This window comes from Panulirus ornatus, chromosome 62 (assembly GCF_036320965.1).
Source record: "Panulirus ornatus isolate Po-2019 chromosome 62, ASM3632096v1, whole genome shotgun sequence".
NCBI classification, from domain to species: Eukaryota; Metazoa; Arthropoda; class Malacostraca; order Decapoda; family Palinuridae; genus Panulirus; species Panulirus ornatus.
In genome coordinates this window covers 14,230,850-14,246,113 of record NC_092285.1, presented here as the reverse complement: position 1 = coordinate 14,246,113, position 15,264 = coordinate 14,230,850, and the positions used below count along the sequence as shown (strand labels likewise).

The window sequence follows — 15,264 nt, the reverse complement described above, 5'->3', positions numbered from 1 at the left end:
AATATAAATCTTACATTACGTTTTACTGTGCGGTGGAAATCTAATGTTTTATTTCTTTTACCTTTACTTATTCATGTTCGAACCATATTACATCTTCCACTCATTCAAAAACCATGTTGTTCACTACAGTGGTGAGTCAGGTGCTGGCAAGACTGAGAACACCAAGAAGGTACTCTCATACTTCGCCAACGTCGGCGCCACCACCAAGAAGACTGAGGAAAAGAAACAGGTAATAATACCACCAGTGGCTTCCAGTGGTCTAGGCTGCCTGAGAATGACATACACCAACTGATTAGTTCTTTAGTGGCAAGTCTCATTACTTGCAGTGATATTAGTCATGTAATATTGTGCATCCTTATCCTTATGTCTCACTTGAATCACTATTGCTGACCGACATGTAGTGCAGCATTACCTACTGTCTTGGGAGACGTGTTAGTAAAGTATTTATGACACTTGCCTGCAGAACCTGGAGGACCAGATCATCCAGACCAACCCCGTACTGGAGGCCTTCGGTAACGCCAAGACCGTCCGTAACGACAACTCCTCCCGCTTTGTAAGTACACCTTCAACTCCATCTCTGATGACACAAAATATTACCACACCAAGTAATTCACAATATGTTCTTATTCTCCATGAGCCTTTGTTGGTCGACCTAATTTGACTCTTAATCATTTACCACACAGGGTAAGTTCATCCGTATCCACTTCCAACCCAATGGCAAGCTGTCTGGTGCTGACATTGAGGTCTACCTGCTGGAGAAGGCTCGTGTCATCTCCCAGCAGTCCCTGGAGAGATCCTACCACATCTTCTACGAGATGATGTCCGACCAGATTGAGATGATCAAAAGTAAGTAATTTTTTCGCAGTTATCTATACTTACTTCTCGCCTTCCAATGCGTAACAAATATGTATGGATAAGAATTATTTTAAGTAAAAAAGAAGAATTTTTACGTTCTTTTATGTCTTTTTGACTGGTTCAAAACTGCATTTCCCATCAGATCAGTATGATTTAAGATTGTCAGTATTCACTCTCCCTGATATATTTAATGTAATTTGTGTATGGCAACACATTGGATATCTAATAGCATTCTCTTCCACTGGGTAATAACGCCATCTTATTAAGTTCCTATTAAACACTGCCTTATACATGGCCGAATTTGAATTGTTTAGAAGTTATGTCAATATCATGGCAATCATTTGCACTCTGAACTCGACACAAAAATGAGTCTTTTTGTCGTTAAAACCTGAATAGTTTGTGAATATCTTAGTGTGACATTTAGGACAACAGTCAGTCCTGCTGAATATTTCAAGTGCTTTCATGGGAAGTACCAAATTACCATTTATAACTTTGATGTAGGATGTTCTTTTATATGAAATCACGTACGAAATACTTCCGATATTTTGGATCCATTGCCTTCATGTATTACTTCCTTTATCTACAGCCACGTGTTTCCTTAGCAACGACATCTACGATTATCACTACGTGTCCCAGGGCAAGGTCACTGTCCCCTCCATCGACGACAAGGAGGACATGCAGTTCTGTCACGTGAGTGGTGGGAACTTTGTGTAGTTAAGTGAAGCTCACCGTCGCTGCTACTGTTCACAATATCAGATCTTCAAACTTTCATGCGATCAGTCAAGGTTGACTGGGGACAACCTACTGTATATTTTCTTACGTCAAATTATACCTAGTCTCAACATCCTTAATCAAAGTACCATTTTCCCATGTATGTGTTTCTGAAGGTATAGTATTTACTTTTCATCCCTACAGGACGCCTTCGACATTCTGGGCTTCAGTCCTCAGGAGGTTGAAGAGATCTACAAGGTCACTGCTATCGTCATGCACTTCGGTGAGGTCAAGTTCAAGCAAAGGGGTCGCGAGGAGCAGGCTGAACCTGATGGCACTGAGGTAATGCTATTATTACATTCATATTTTACAGATTTACACTGATATTGCTGAGGCTTGTGCTCACCAATATTATTTGTATGTTTGGGAAATTCCTCAGAGGTAAATATTTTCAACTTATATCTTTCAGAAAGGTGAAATAATTGCCAAGTTGCTGGGTGTTGACGGCGCTGATCTCTACCGCTGCATCACCAAGCCCAAGATCAAGGTCGGTGCTGAGTTCGTAGCCAAGGGTATGAACGTCAACCAGTGTTACTACTCCGTCGGTGCCATGGCTAAGGGCCTGTTCGATCGTCTCTTCAAGTGGCTGGTCGTCAAGTGTAACGTGACCCTGGAGACTGGACAGAAACGAGCTAGTTTCATCGGTGTGCTTGACATTGCCGGCTTTGAGATCTTCGACGTAAGCGTGTTAAACCAAGTTATTAGTATATAATCATATTCCTGATCCTGATGATTAAGTACACTTTTGCTTTTACGGTGTTGTCTGTTATTTTGACCAATAAGAAATGCGTCCAACGGGAAGAGATATCTCGAACAAATTCAGATATTCATTGTTTATTCTTTTCACAGTACAACGGGTTCGAGCAGATCTGCATCAACTTCTGTAACGAGAAGCTGCAGCAGTTCTTCAACCATCACATGTTTGTGCTGGAGCAGGAGGAGTACAAGAAGGAAGGCATCAACTGGACCTTCGTGGACTTCGGTATGGATCTGCAGGCCTGCATCGAGCTTTTCGAGAAGGTAATTCTCCAGAAGAGAGAGACACTCTGAGGATACTATATGGTGCATGATTATAATGCTATACATGTGATGTTCACTAATCTTACGAGCATTAATACGTCCACTTCCTACAGAAAATGGGTATTCTGTCCATCCTCGAGGAAGAGTCTATGTTCCCCAAGGCTACGGACAAGTCCTTCCAGGAGAAGTTGAATGCCAACCATCTTGGCAAGTCTGCTGTCTTCATCAAGCCCAAACCCCCCAAGGCGGGACAGTCAGAGTCCCACTTCGCCATCGTCCACTACGCCGGTACTGTGAGCTACAACCTGAGTGGCTGGCTCGAGAAGAACAAGGATCCTCTGAACGACACCCTGGTCGACCTGCTCAAGAAGGCGAGCAACAATATTGTTGTCACACTCTTCGCTGACCATCCCGGCCAGTCAGCTCCGGCTGAACAGAGTAAAGGTGGTAAGTACTCATTCCTAACAACCGCCAGCAGATCATCTGGCTAAGTTGTAGTCAATATGTTTTCAGTATAATATTTGACTTACATTATGGAATAATTTTGAATATCTTTATTCGTTTGCGAAAATTGACCATAAGTATTTCTGCCATGAAATGCCCAAGTTAGACTAAAAACTTTTCTCTCTTCACAGATTATAAACCAACCATCAGTAAAGACTTGGTTGACTGGTTTACATTATGGAAGCTGAGAGTTTCAGAACAGGACTAAAGTTTCCTACCTTTACTTGCTCAATAATCTGAATTATATTGTTAAAAATCTGTATATGTATGATTTTCATAACGATGATACAATATACCTTTGATAATATTTTCGATGGAGGTACTTGTGTATGATGTGCCATAATCTAATGCCTTCAGGTGGTCGTGGCCAGAAGTCTGGTTCTTTCAAGACCGTGTCTTCTGCCTACAGGGTAAGTAACTTTTGGTTTTTATAACTGATCATATTTTTCTTACGTAAAAAGTATCGAAGGCATTTTAGTCTTATTAAGAAAACCTCGGAACATATTCATTCGTAGTTTTGCTGAATTATCCGTAGATATAAACATATCTTTAAACATGCACTGACTTTCACTGTTGTGTTTATCCTCTACAGGATCAGCTGAACAACCTGATGAGGACCCTGAACGCTACTCATCCCCACTTCATCCGATGCATCGTCCCCAACGAGACCAAGACACCAGGTTGGTTAAGAGTAAACCTGTAGCAATGATGATCTCATACGACAATTCTAGTTCCTTTGCCATAGATGAATCTCTCTCTCTCTCTCTCTCTCTCTCTCTCTCTCTCTCTCTCTCTCTCTCTCTCTCTCTCTCTCTCTCTCTCTCTCTCTCTCTCTCTCTTGTTGTAGTAGTAGTAGTGGTTCTCTTATCTATTGGATATCACCCCACTCAGCAGAACATATGTTTTGTAGGCATTCACTCCTTTTACTTTCTCAGACTTCCCATCCCATGGCATATATTATAGAATCATGACATTATGCTCCGCACTGAACACTCTCATGTCATTCCTTTTAACTTGTCCGAGGCTTAAGCTTGATTCGCCATTACGTTACACTACAACTTTTTCCTCATCAGGTGCAACTGACGCAGCCCTGATCATGCACCAGCTGACCTGTAACGGTGTACTTGAAGGCATCCGTATCTGTCGCAAGGGCTTCCCCAACAGGATGGTGTACCCCGACTTCAGGCACCGGTGAGCTCAGTTACATAGTTTTCCCAACTGTATCTAAATGACAGCTAGAGAAAGTCACATTTGGAGATCAACATGGCTCCTCACTTACAAGGGAATTGGTTATAATTCCATAGCCTTACGGGTATTTCCCCTTTGTTAATATAAAATGTAGTATAGAATATTGCATACAGCATGTACCCGAAAACTTAATGACGAACTTTGTCCTTTCCTAGATACAAAATCTTGGCTCCTAAAGAGATGGACACGATCGAAGACAATAAGACAGCCGCCAAGACTTGCTTCGATAAGTCTGGTCTTGATGAGGAACTGTACCGTCTCGGCAACACGAAGGTAAATCTACCCACCTAAAATATCACCAATGAAATAGGAATATTCATCTCATGGAAGGCAATCACGTCTTGCCTTTGATGGAATTTCTGGAAATATAGCGAATTCCTAACGACCTTTTACGTACTTTCTTAGATGATGTTTGTAAATACATACGCTAACCTTGTTTTCTAGATTTTCGAGTAAGCGAAGCCAGCAATGTAGACTAATCAAGTATTGTACGTCTGTCAGGTCTGCTTGAGCAACGTCCATATGCTTGTGTCCACAGGTATTCTTCCGCGCTGGTGTCTTGGGTACCATGGAAGAACTGCGTGACGCACGTCTGGGCAAGATCATCACCTGGATGCAGTCCTGGATGCGTGGGTTCACCAGCCGTAAGGGTTACGTGAAGTTGCAGGAGCAGCGTGTTGCCCTTGTCGTTGTCCAACGCAACCTGAGGAAGTTCCAGAAAATGCAGAGCTGGTCATGGTTCAACCTGTGGCAGAAGGTGAAGCCTCTGCTTCACACAACTCGTATCGAGGACGTCATGAATGCCCTCAAGGACAAGGCTGCTAAGGCTGTGGAGGATTATGAGAATGAACTGAAGCTTCGTCAAGAGCTTGAAGCTTTGAACTCGTCTCTTCAGGAAGAAAGAAACAATCTGAAACAAGAAATCGAAGCAAGCCAAGGGAATATGTCCGAATTTCTGGATAGGCAAGCCAAAGTTCAGGCACAGAAGGCAGAACTAGAGGCCCAGTTTAACGTAAGTTAAATTCATGAAATAACACAATTAAGGTTCAGGACACAAGACACAAGTAAGGGTCAGGACACAAGACACAAGTAAGGGTCAGGACCTTATGACAGTAAAACTCTCCGTAATTCACAAAAAAATAGTAACACGCTTGGAAATACACATATACAGAACATGAAAAAGTTTGATCAGTATCTTATGCATAGATGTTATTACTTCTTATCATTCATTTATTCTGTTATTATACCAGAATTCCTCAATAGATTTTGCATGTAATAAGACAATAGAATTAGAGATCCTTTCTACGAGTAATTAATTTGTTCCGTTCTCTTCCTCAGGAAATCACCGATCGCCTTCAGAAGCAAGAAGAATCCCGCAATTCCGTCTTCCAGGACAAGAAAAAGGCTGAAAATGAAGTTGGAAACATGAGGAGAGACCTGGAAGACATGGAGCTCTCACTCCAGAAGTTGGAGCAAGAGAAGGCCGCAAAGGATCACCAGATTCACAACCTCACAGAAGAAATTGCTCATCAAGAAGAAATCCTTAACAGGATGAACAAGGAAAAGAAGCAGTCCCAGGAACAGGGTCAGAAGGTTTCTGAGGACTTCCAGGGAGTTGAGGATAAATGCAACCATCTCAATAACATCAAGGTCAAGCTGGAACAGACCTTAGATGAGCTGGAGGATTCCATCGAGCGTGAGAAGAAACTGAAGAATGATGCTGACAAGGCCAAGAGGAAGGTTGAGGGCGACCTTAAGCTGACTCAGGAAAGTGTTGCTGACCTGGAACGTAACTACAGAGATGTTGAGAGTACCATCCAGCGTAAGGATAAGGACTACGCTTCACTGGCTAACAAACTTGAAGAGGACCAGGCTCAGTTCTCCAGGGCCCAGAGGCAGGTCAGGGAACAGCAGTCCCGCGTCGAGGACCTGGAACAGGAGGTTGAGCACGAACGTCAGGCCAGGGCTAAGGCCGAGAAAGGCAAGAGCAACCTTTCCCGCGAGCTTGCAGACTTGAGCGATCGTCTGGAAGAAGCTGGAGGAGCTACCACAGCTCAGGTGGAACTGTACAAGAAGCGTGAAGCTGAATTAGCCAAGCTCCGCCGTGAGTACGAGGAAACTAACATCCAGCATGAATCTGCAGTTGGCCTTATTCGCAAGAAGCATAATGATGCAGTTAGTGAAATGAGCGAGCAGATCGACCATCTGACCAAGATGAAGGCCAGGTAGATATATGGCGTCTCACACACGCACACACACACACACACACACACACACACACACACACACACGGACTAATATTATAAAATAGTAGAAATACCGTGCAGAATATGAGTAATACGTGTGAATTAACACTATAGGATCTTACTATTGACATGTGCTTGTGAGTATAATGATCCTGGATTATATTACAGGACTGAGAAGGAGAAGGACGTCCTGAAGCGTGAGGCTGATGAAGCTAAGGCAGCTATGGATAACCTCGCCCGTGACAAGGTAATGTTCATATGTTCACTATATATATATATATATATATATATATATATATATATATATATATATATATATATATATATAATGTTGATTATCCTTATTAATAAGATCAAAACTCCAGTCAAGAAATTTGCTTATCTCTTATATTTACAACTTCAGGCTGCCGCTGACAAGGTCATCAAGACTCTACAACAGCAGATGACCGATGCTCACTCCAAGTTCGAGGAAGCAAGCCGCACTCTCAATGACTTCGATGTTGCCAAGAAGAAACTTGCAGTTGAGAACGCAGATCTTCTACGACAGCTGGAAGAAGCCGGGAACCAGATAGAGATGTTGTCCAAAGTTAAACTGTCTCTTGCAAATCAGTTGGATGATTGTAAGAAGCTTGCGGAAGAGGAGGGCAAGGTAAGCTGTGGGGTTATTTACACATTAGGTATCTTCAGCACTGGAAACACTTGCACTTAAAGGTACTTCCAGAACTAGTTATTTCCACTTCAACCATTGCCTGCATCTCACTCACAAAAAAAAGAAATTACAAAAATAAAATCGTCGAATTTCGTCTACACCAATTTCTCGGATGAGAGAAAAAAGCTTTCCACAAGATAATTTGCTAAATATGGTAGTTTCAGATAAAGTCATCTCTCGGCTTTGTTTTCAAACTATCACTTCCCAGCGTATGAAATTACAGCCGACTGCTGCATGTTCTGGATCTAAGCAGCGCACAGTAGTCACAATACGTATGTTCATTATTCATCCTAATCACAATGTTATAATGTGCATTAATGAATATTTACCCACTGTACCGGCTCTCCACAGGAACGTGCTACTCTTCTGGGCAAGTACCGCAATCTCGAGCACGATATTGATGGACTCCGAGAGCAGCTTGACGAAGAGAGCGAAGGCAAGGCTGACATGCAGCGTCTGCTGTCCAAGGCGCAGGCTGAGTCCCAGATGTGGCGCTCGAGGTATGAATCTGAGGGTGTGGCCCGCGCTGAGGAGATCGAAGCTGCTCGTCTGAAGCTGGCCGCCCGCCTGGACGAAGCTGAGACTCAGATTGAACAGCTGAACATCAAGAACTTGAGCTTAGAGAAGGCCAAGGAGAAGCTTGGTGCAGAACTCGATGATATGCTGATTGGTGTCGAGCGCGCCGAGGGTCAGGTTCTGGCCGCCGAAAAGAAGCAGAAGAACTTCGATAGGATGATCGCAGAGTGTAAGATGAAGGTTGACGACCTTGCTGCTGAACTCGACTCTTCTCAGAAGGAATGTCGCAACTATTCTACTGAACACTTCCGCATCAAGGCCGCCTATGAAGAGAACCTTGAGCAGGTTGACGGAGTTCGCCGCGAGAACAAGAACCTTGGTGATGAGATCAAGGATTTGATGGACCAGATTGGAGAGAGTGGCCGCTCCTACCATGACCTTCAGAAGACCGTCAAACGGTACGAAATTGAGAAGGAAGAACTCCAGGCAGCTCTTGAGGAAGCTGAAGCCGCCCTTGAACAAGAAGAGAACAAGGTGCTTCGCTCTCAGCTCGAGCTTAGCCAGGTGAAACAGGAAATCGACAAGCGTATCCAGGAGAAGGAAGAGGAGTTTGATAATACTCGGTAAGTAAAAAGGTTTTATATATATGATGTTCGTGTTAAAATCTTGAGATTAATCATTCATTCATATTATGTCAGTTTTTTCAGCAATATAAGAATGTTTCTGTTTTTCCAGTAAATGCCATGCTCGTGCTATTGAGTCCATGCAAGCTTCCCTTGAGGCTGAGGCTAAGAGCAAAGCTGAGGCCCTTCGCATGAAGAAGAAGCTCGAGTCTGATATCAATGAGCTAGAAATCTCTCTCGATGTCTCTAACAAGGCTTACGGCGACCTCCAGAAGGGATACAAGAAGCTTCAAGGTGAGGTTAAGGACTTGCAAGTTAAGGTTGAAGAAGCACAGCGTCTTGCGTCTGAGTACCGCGAACAGTACACTGTCTCTGAACGCCGTGGCAATGCTCTGTACGGTGAACTAGAAGAATCCCGCACTCTTCTGGAACAGTCGGACCGTGGACGTCGCCAGACAGAGTCTGAGCTTGCTGATGCCCGCGAGCAGTACGGTAACCTGAGCAACCAGTATAACACTCTCACCATTTCCAAGAGGAAGCTTGAGGGAGAATGGCAGACCCTTCATGTAAGTGTTAACTTTATCTTATGTTCAATGTTGGCAGATTATATGATGAACTTAGCTTCCGAGAAAAAAGTCATGCACATTCTTAAAGTTGGATATGTAGAGCAAAAAGCATTCATTGATATATATATATATATATATATATATATATATATATATATATATATATATATATATATATATATATATATATATATATATCGCTCCCTAATTATTCTAATTCTTTTCCTTATCACAGGCTGATTATGAAGATATGCTGAACGAGGCCAAGAATTCCGAAGACAAAGCCAAGAAGGCCATGGTTGACGCCGCCCGTCTGGCTGATGAACTCCGCGCTGAACAAGAACACTCCCAGACTTTGGAGAAGACGCGCAAGAGCTTAGAGGCTTCCGTGAAGGATCTGCAGCTCAAGCTTGAGGAGAGCGAGAGCTATGCTGCTAAGGCCAGCAAGAAAGCCCTTGGTAAACTGGAAGGCCGCGTTAAGGAACTGGAGAGCCAGCTGGACGATGAGGCTCGTCGCCACTCTGATGCCCAGAAGAACCTGAGGAAGTGCGAGAGGCGCATCAAGGAACTGTCCTTCCAGGCCGATGAGGACAAGAAGAACCACGAGAGGATGCAGGACCTGGTTGACAAGCTCCAGCAGAAGATCAAGACCTACAAGCGGCAGATCGAGGAGGCCGAGGAGATCGCTGCCATGAACCTGGCTAAGTTCCGTAAGGCGCAGCAGGAGTTGGAGGCATCTGCCTAAAGCAAGAGAAGAGAGAGACAAAGAAGACCTGAATACCTTATATAAGGGAAGGAAGATGTACCAAATCCCGTGATAATTCTATATAAAACCTAAAGAAACGATGTCGGTGTGTGTTAGTTGCATAAGGAAGGCTACAATATTTTCGGAGGCTTAAGAAATGTACTTCCAAGCTGATAGTATAAAATATTTCATTCATACTACTTCTGTGCCTCACTGTTTTTATATTATATAAACAATTACAACTATCAGAGCTTGCCAATTTATGTTGATATATAAATGACAAGTCAGTACAGTACAATGTATCAAATTACATGATAACTTGCTATACACCTTCCATCCTTACTGGATCAAAGAGCAGTATGCAGATATCAATATAAATAATTTCCCAAACTTAATGTGTTTCATTTACTTCTCTTATATATATATCTTTCTCGTCCTTAGGTTAGCTCTAGTAAAGCATACGATTTTTATCTATACCATTTCATTCATCCCAGTGCTTATGATTTACTTCAGGAAAATAACAAGATGATAACGTTTAGCGAAAATGTCTTCACTTACGAAGCTGTATCACTGGCAGGTATCCTCACTCCAAAGGCGTCTACAGCCTTAGAAAGGGCGTGGGCGGTACAAGGACTGTTTCATAGAAATTGGCTCGTGATATATATATATATATATATATATATATATATATATATATATATGTGTGTGTGTGTGTGTGTGTGTGTGTGTGTGTATAGAAAGAGGGAGACACAGAGTTATATAAAGGATTGTTCAACATCTACAACTGGAAAAGTCTTGTATGATGATGTTTAGTATTGGGTTTCCCAGATGCAATGCTGTATTGAGACTTAACCACAAGAAAATATCTGACGAAAATATATCATGACTATAAATGGGAAAACGCACAACTTGTGACATACTACCACTTGTGACATACTGTAAACCAAGTACAACTTTGCACAAGATTCATTCTATCATCCACTGGATTAGTTCATCTAGGAAATAGTTCCATAAATATTTCTTTGTAAAATAAAAGAGAATATCATCAACTAACTCAGGATTATAGTTTTGTGGGAAGACAAAATGCCCACATCAGGGACACACACACACACACACACACACACACACACTCAGTATGCACCAGCCGGTTATGTACACCTTCTGACCAACCAAAAATGGCGATAAATGAGTCGGGTCGCCGGTTCGCATGTCTGGGACTCGAAGCTGGACCCACGTGAATCGTGGGTCGCAAAGGAAACAAATATATATATATATATATATATATTTCAGTTTAGCAAGGTAGCTTCAGGAACATTGGAGAAACATGTGATTGATGCAATTCATCACATCTTTTTTCATAACTGTCTATTGTCGTCATTAAGTATTATGGACGCTTCCCCCAGTGTTACTGTTCCTCTGATGAACTACATGAAGAACCTTGTGCACTGGTAGCTACTGGAAGTTGAAGACATTTCCTTACTGATGCAGTGCAAGTATTGAAGCCTCTCACTGAGTCTTCCCTCTCGCTATCGCGTGTGTCCGTTGTTGGTATTAAGTATGTAGGTGCGAGGCTGTTTTCTTGGGTTGATTATTATGAATAGTGAGACATCTAGATGTATGCTCTTTATTTCCGTGGAACTTTACCTTGAGGTAGTAAGCTTTACTTAGCTTTATCATAACCATTCTACAATGCTTACAGGACAAGCAAATATATTTGTTTCCTCTTACCATTACTTGGTCTTTCTATCCTTTTCTGAAAGAAAGCTTTACTTATCTTCTCTTGTGTTTCTCATGATTTCTTCATGTTTGATCAATTTTTGTCATTGTAATTTCCACGTCTTTTGTTTCTTATGATTTCCCTATTTTGTTTCCTCCCCTTCTTGCCCTGTCTTCTCAATTGTCAACGTAGTCCTCATCCAACTTGAACACCATCAACAATTGTCTTTCTTCTCAGTAATACCTGATGTGGCCCCGGGAGGCCATAACTTATGGAGTTATGATTGTTCTATTTAGAAGCCTTATGGTTCACTTGAACATAACTTTTTCACATTTTTGCGTTTCATTCCAGATGCTCTGCCTTGGTTTGATCTCCCATTGATTTTCCTCAGTGAGTTCCCAACACAACTCAGTCCTTGATTTAGTCAGACACTTCCTCAGTCTTCTTGGTCACCCGCAGCTCTCGTGGTGTTTAGTCATATTCAAATTGGTTCTAGCTGACCCTTACTATGGAATTAACATTTGATTTCATATTTTAATCTTCTGTTTTCCTCTTCACAATTTTCATTATGGCTTCCTAGATGTTTATTTGGTTTCCCCAATACCTCAGTTAACTCTTATATTTTATGTCGTTATTTCTTAATGATGCCACAGTGTCCTTCCATTATAAACACTCCCGAGTGACAATAACAACAAACTTCCAGGAAGTTATCTTTACTTACTCCTTTCCTTTGATATATTCAGATCACATTTAATGAACTTCAAGGCAGAATGAACCCTCTCTCAGCTTCTATGTTATTGTAAACTTCACAACGTGCTGCTGCATTGGCTTTCTCAAATCTTGTCTACTACCTTGACTGTATCTTGTCTACTACCTTGACTGTATCTTGTCTACTACCTTGACTGTATCTTGTCTACTACCTTGACTGTTTGTTTTGATGCGATGTTCGTAAGATGATCTACATCTTAGCATATTCTTCTTCTCACATTCAAACTCCACTCTACATTGTACCACAGGACAGAACTGCCTACGTATCTCCTGCACATCGTAGAATGCGACTAAGTGGGGCGGTAGCGGGGTGATGGTACTCCTCCCCTCCTTTGCTATTACTTTCCAGTGGAAGGAATAGGAAGGAGCCAAGCGAGGACTTTTCCTCTAAGGCTCAGTCGTCTGTTTTTAATGTTACGTCGTTAAGCTGAGCAATATGGAAGATATTTGAGACAAAGAAGTATTCATGTACCAACATGGTTCTCCTCTTGAGAAAATCAAGCTATTGTTTACATGAGCTGGAACTGTAAATGATGTTCAGCGTTGTTGATGTCATCATCAAAGTCTTTGTGTATGTGTTGTGGATGATGTTCATGTGTCGTGCATTATGTCTTCTGATTATATCATTTCTTTTTTCCTCTCTGTTACAGGACTTCGCTGTGAGGCTTGTACGATGAGCAGGAAACACCCACCACCCTCATGATGAGCATAGATTGCTGCATTATATATCACAAAGTTCCGCAGTGGCTTCCAGGCCTCTACCTCTCACCGCGTTCCAGGCCTCTACCTCTCACCACGTTCCAGGCCAGCTATCTCTTTTTGTTTAAGCCTCGTGTGGATCGCTGCGAACGGGTCCCCATCTCTGTCTTGCACAAAAGCATGTATAGAAAAGTGGATGATTATACACCCATATATACGTACACGTACATGTACATTTACTCGGAGCGAAACACCCAGATGTACACCACACACACACACACACACACACACACACACACACACACACGAGCCACCTCTGAAATTAGAACAGTGTGTGTCTTACATTACAGATGCCGAGGTTGTTACTGTGCCAGCTATCCCAGCTCCTTTAGGATTTCCCACCCTGCACACTGGCCAGATCGTGGAAATTCTTATTTTTGGCTCCCCTGTGCTGAAGGCAACGAGAACCCGTGCGCGCCTGCGCTGCTCTCTTGCCGAGTTTTTATAAGTGCGTGAGTTTGTTCGTACGTGTGAGTATCATATCACAACGTCACAATAGTACTTCATGTATGAATACTTTATATCTAGTTATCCCTGGTTGGTTCTCATGTTCACATTACTAGGGTCAGTCAGCTGAGTGATAGGGTTACAATGCATCAGTGTCGGACTAGCCAGGCCATGGCCTCCGTCTCCTTACTGCCACTTGAAGAAGTTTGTAGGTAGCTACGTCTGGCCACGTAGTTCCTCCACTTGCCGCTCTGTGCGTGGCGCATCGTTTGTACTGTTTGTATGATGACAAGAGATTCTTGGTAATTATCGTTCCCTGGGTCAGGAAGAGGTGGTTATGTGCAAGGACTTGGTCAATCCGGTACTTAGTCTAATAAGCAAAATAAGAATGTCGACTTTTCGTTTCATGAAGGTTTTTGTGACGTGCACATTCCTAGTTTCTGTGCAAAACGACGTGACATACTTGAAGATCTTGAACTATTCTGTTGAACAACATCTGTGACTCATCATCCACCAGCTCCTCTATCATTTCCTCTCTGTCCTGAATATTTCATATAGTTCAATATAAAATGCAAATTTCAAAGTACTACATTGATTGATGGTGACCGCTTTCTTATACGTGTATATATGATTTTGTTTTGTGAATGGTATAGGAAAATGAATAAAGGGAGATTGTTAAATAGTGAAGTAGATCATTATTGTGGGTGGTAGGGATGATGTGTGTTATGATGATGTATTTCAATATGGATATTCATCAGTCAATCTCCTGTCACTGTTTACTCTCCTTTACGCATGAGAGGGAAGCTGGTGTACGTAAACATTACTCTTCACAATGGTACCATAACAGAACATAATGAATGTTTACATGAACGTATTTCATTTTGGAGTCGTTTCCTTCAACCATCCAGGCTTGACAAACTATAACAAACTTTGCAGATGTTCTCCATGATACCACGATGAGAGAGAGAGAGAGAGAGAGAGAGAGAGAGAGAGAGAGAGAGAGAGAGAGAGAGAGAGAGAGAGAGAGAGAGAGAGAGAGAGAGTACAATGTTATATATGACTTGCAGAAGCTTTAGGAAAAATTATATGATGCGTCGAGATCAGGAGCACAACATTATGGGTCTGAAATATTGAAAAGGTCGGAAAAACTGGTGGAAATTTCTGTGAATCATTTGATTTATTGTACAGCATTATTAAGCTAAATGAGGAGTACTGTCCGTGGGTATAATAAATGTTATCACACACAAACACACACACACACACACACATATATATATATATATATATATATATATATATATATATATATATATATATATATATATATATATATATATATATATATATATATATGGATATTCTGGAAAAAGAAGGTGTGGAGTTTGTCACGGGTTGGGGGGTATAGGAGATGAGTCATGTACTATTTGCATCATGACATGGCCCATACTCCTGGCAGATATGAATGGGAAACTGCAGAAGCTGGTGTCTGAATTTGGAAGAGATTGTGTGAAAGGAGAAAGTTAAGAATATATATGAATAAAAGCAAGGTCACCAGCTTTAGAGGCAGGTTAGTTGAAGTGAGTCTAAATGGAGACAATCTAGAGGAAGTGGAGAGTTTTAGATACATGAGAGTGAAGATGACAGCGAATAGAACCATGAATTGGGCCATAGGGTGGGTGTGGGGGCTACTGTTCTGGGCACATTGAGAAGTGTACGGAGGAAGAGGTCACTGTGTATCAGGGAAAAGATGGGAATGTTTGATGGTATAGT

The 15,264-nt window shown here is 42.0% G+C and overlaps 2 protein-coding genes across 5 annotated transcripts in view; one reads left to right on the top strand and one right to left on the bottom strand.

Annotated features, from left to right (window-relative positions):
- Positions 1 to 15,264, bottom strand: part of LOC139745747 (DNA polymerase lambda-like) — a 305,248-nt gene that overhangs the window by 186,891 nt on the left and 103,093 nt on the right. The window lies entirely within an intron of this gene.
- Positions 1 to 15,264, top strand: part of LOC139745703 (uncharacterized) — a 96,579-nt gene that overhangs the window by 2,052 nt on the left and 79,263 nt on the right. Inside the window, 5 exon segments of the mRNA XM_071656141.1 lie at positions 130 to 229; positions 464 to 553; positions 684 to 846; positions 1,442 to 1,545; positions 1,771 to 1,908. Coding sequence (XP_071512242.1) covers positions 130 to 229; positions 464 to 553; positions 684 to 846; positions 1,442 to 1,545; positions 1,771 to 1,908 — 595 coding nt within the window.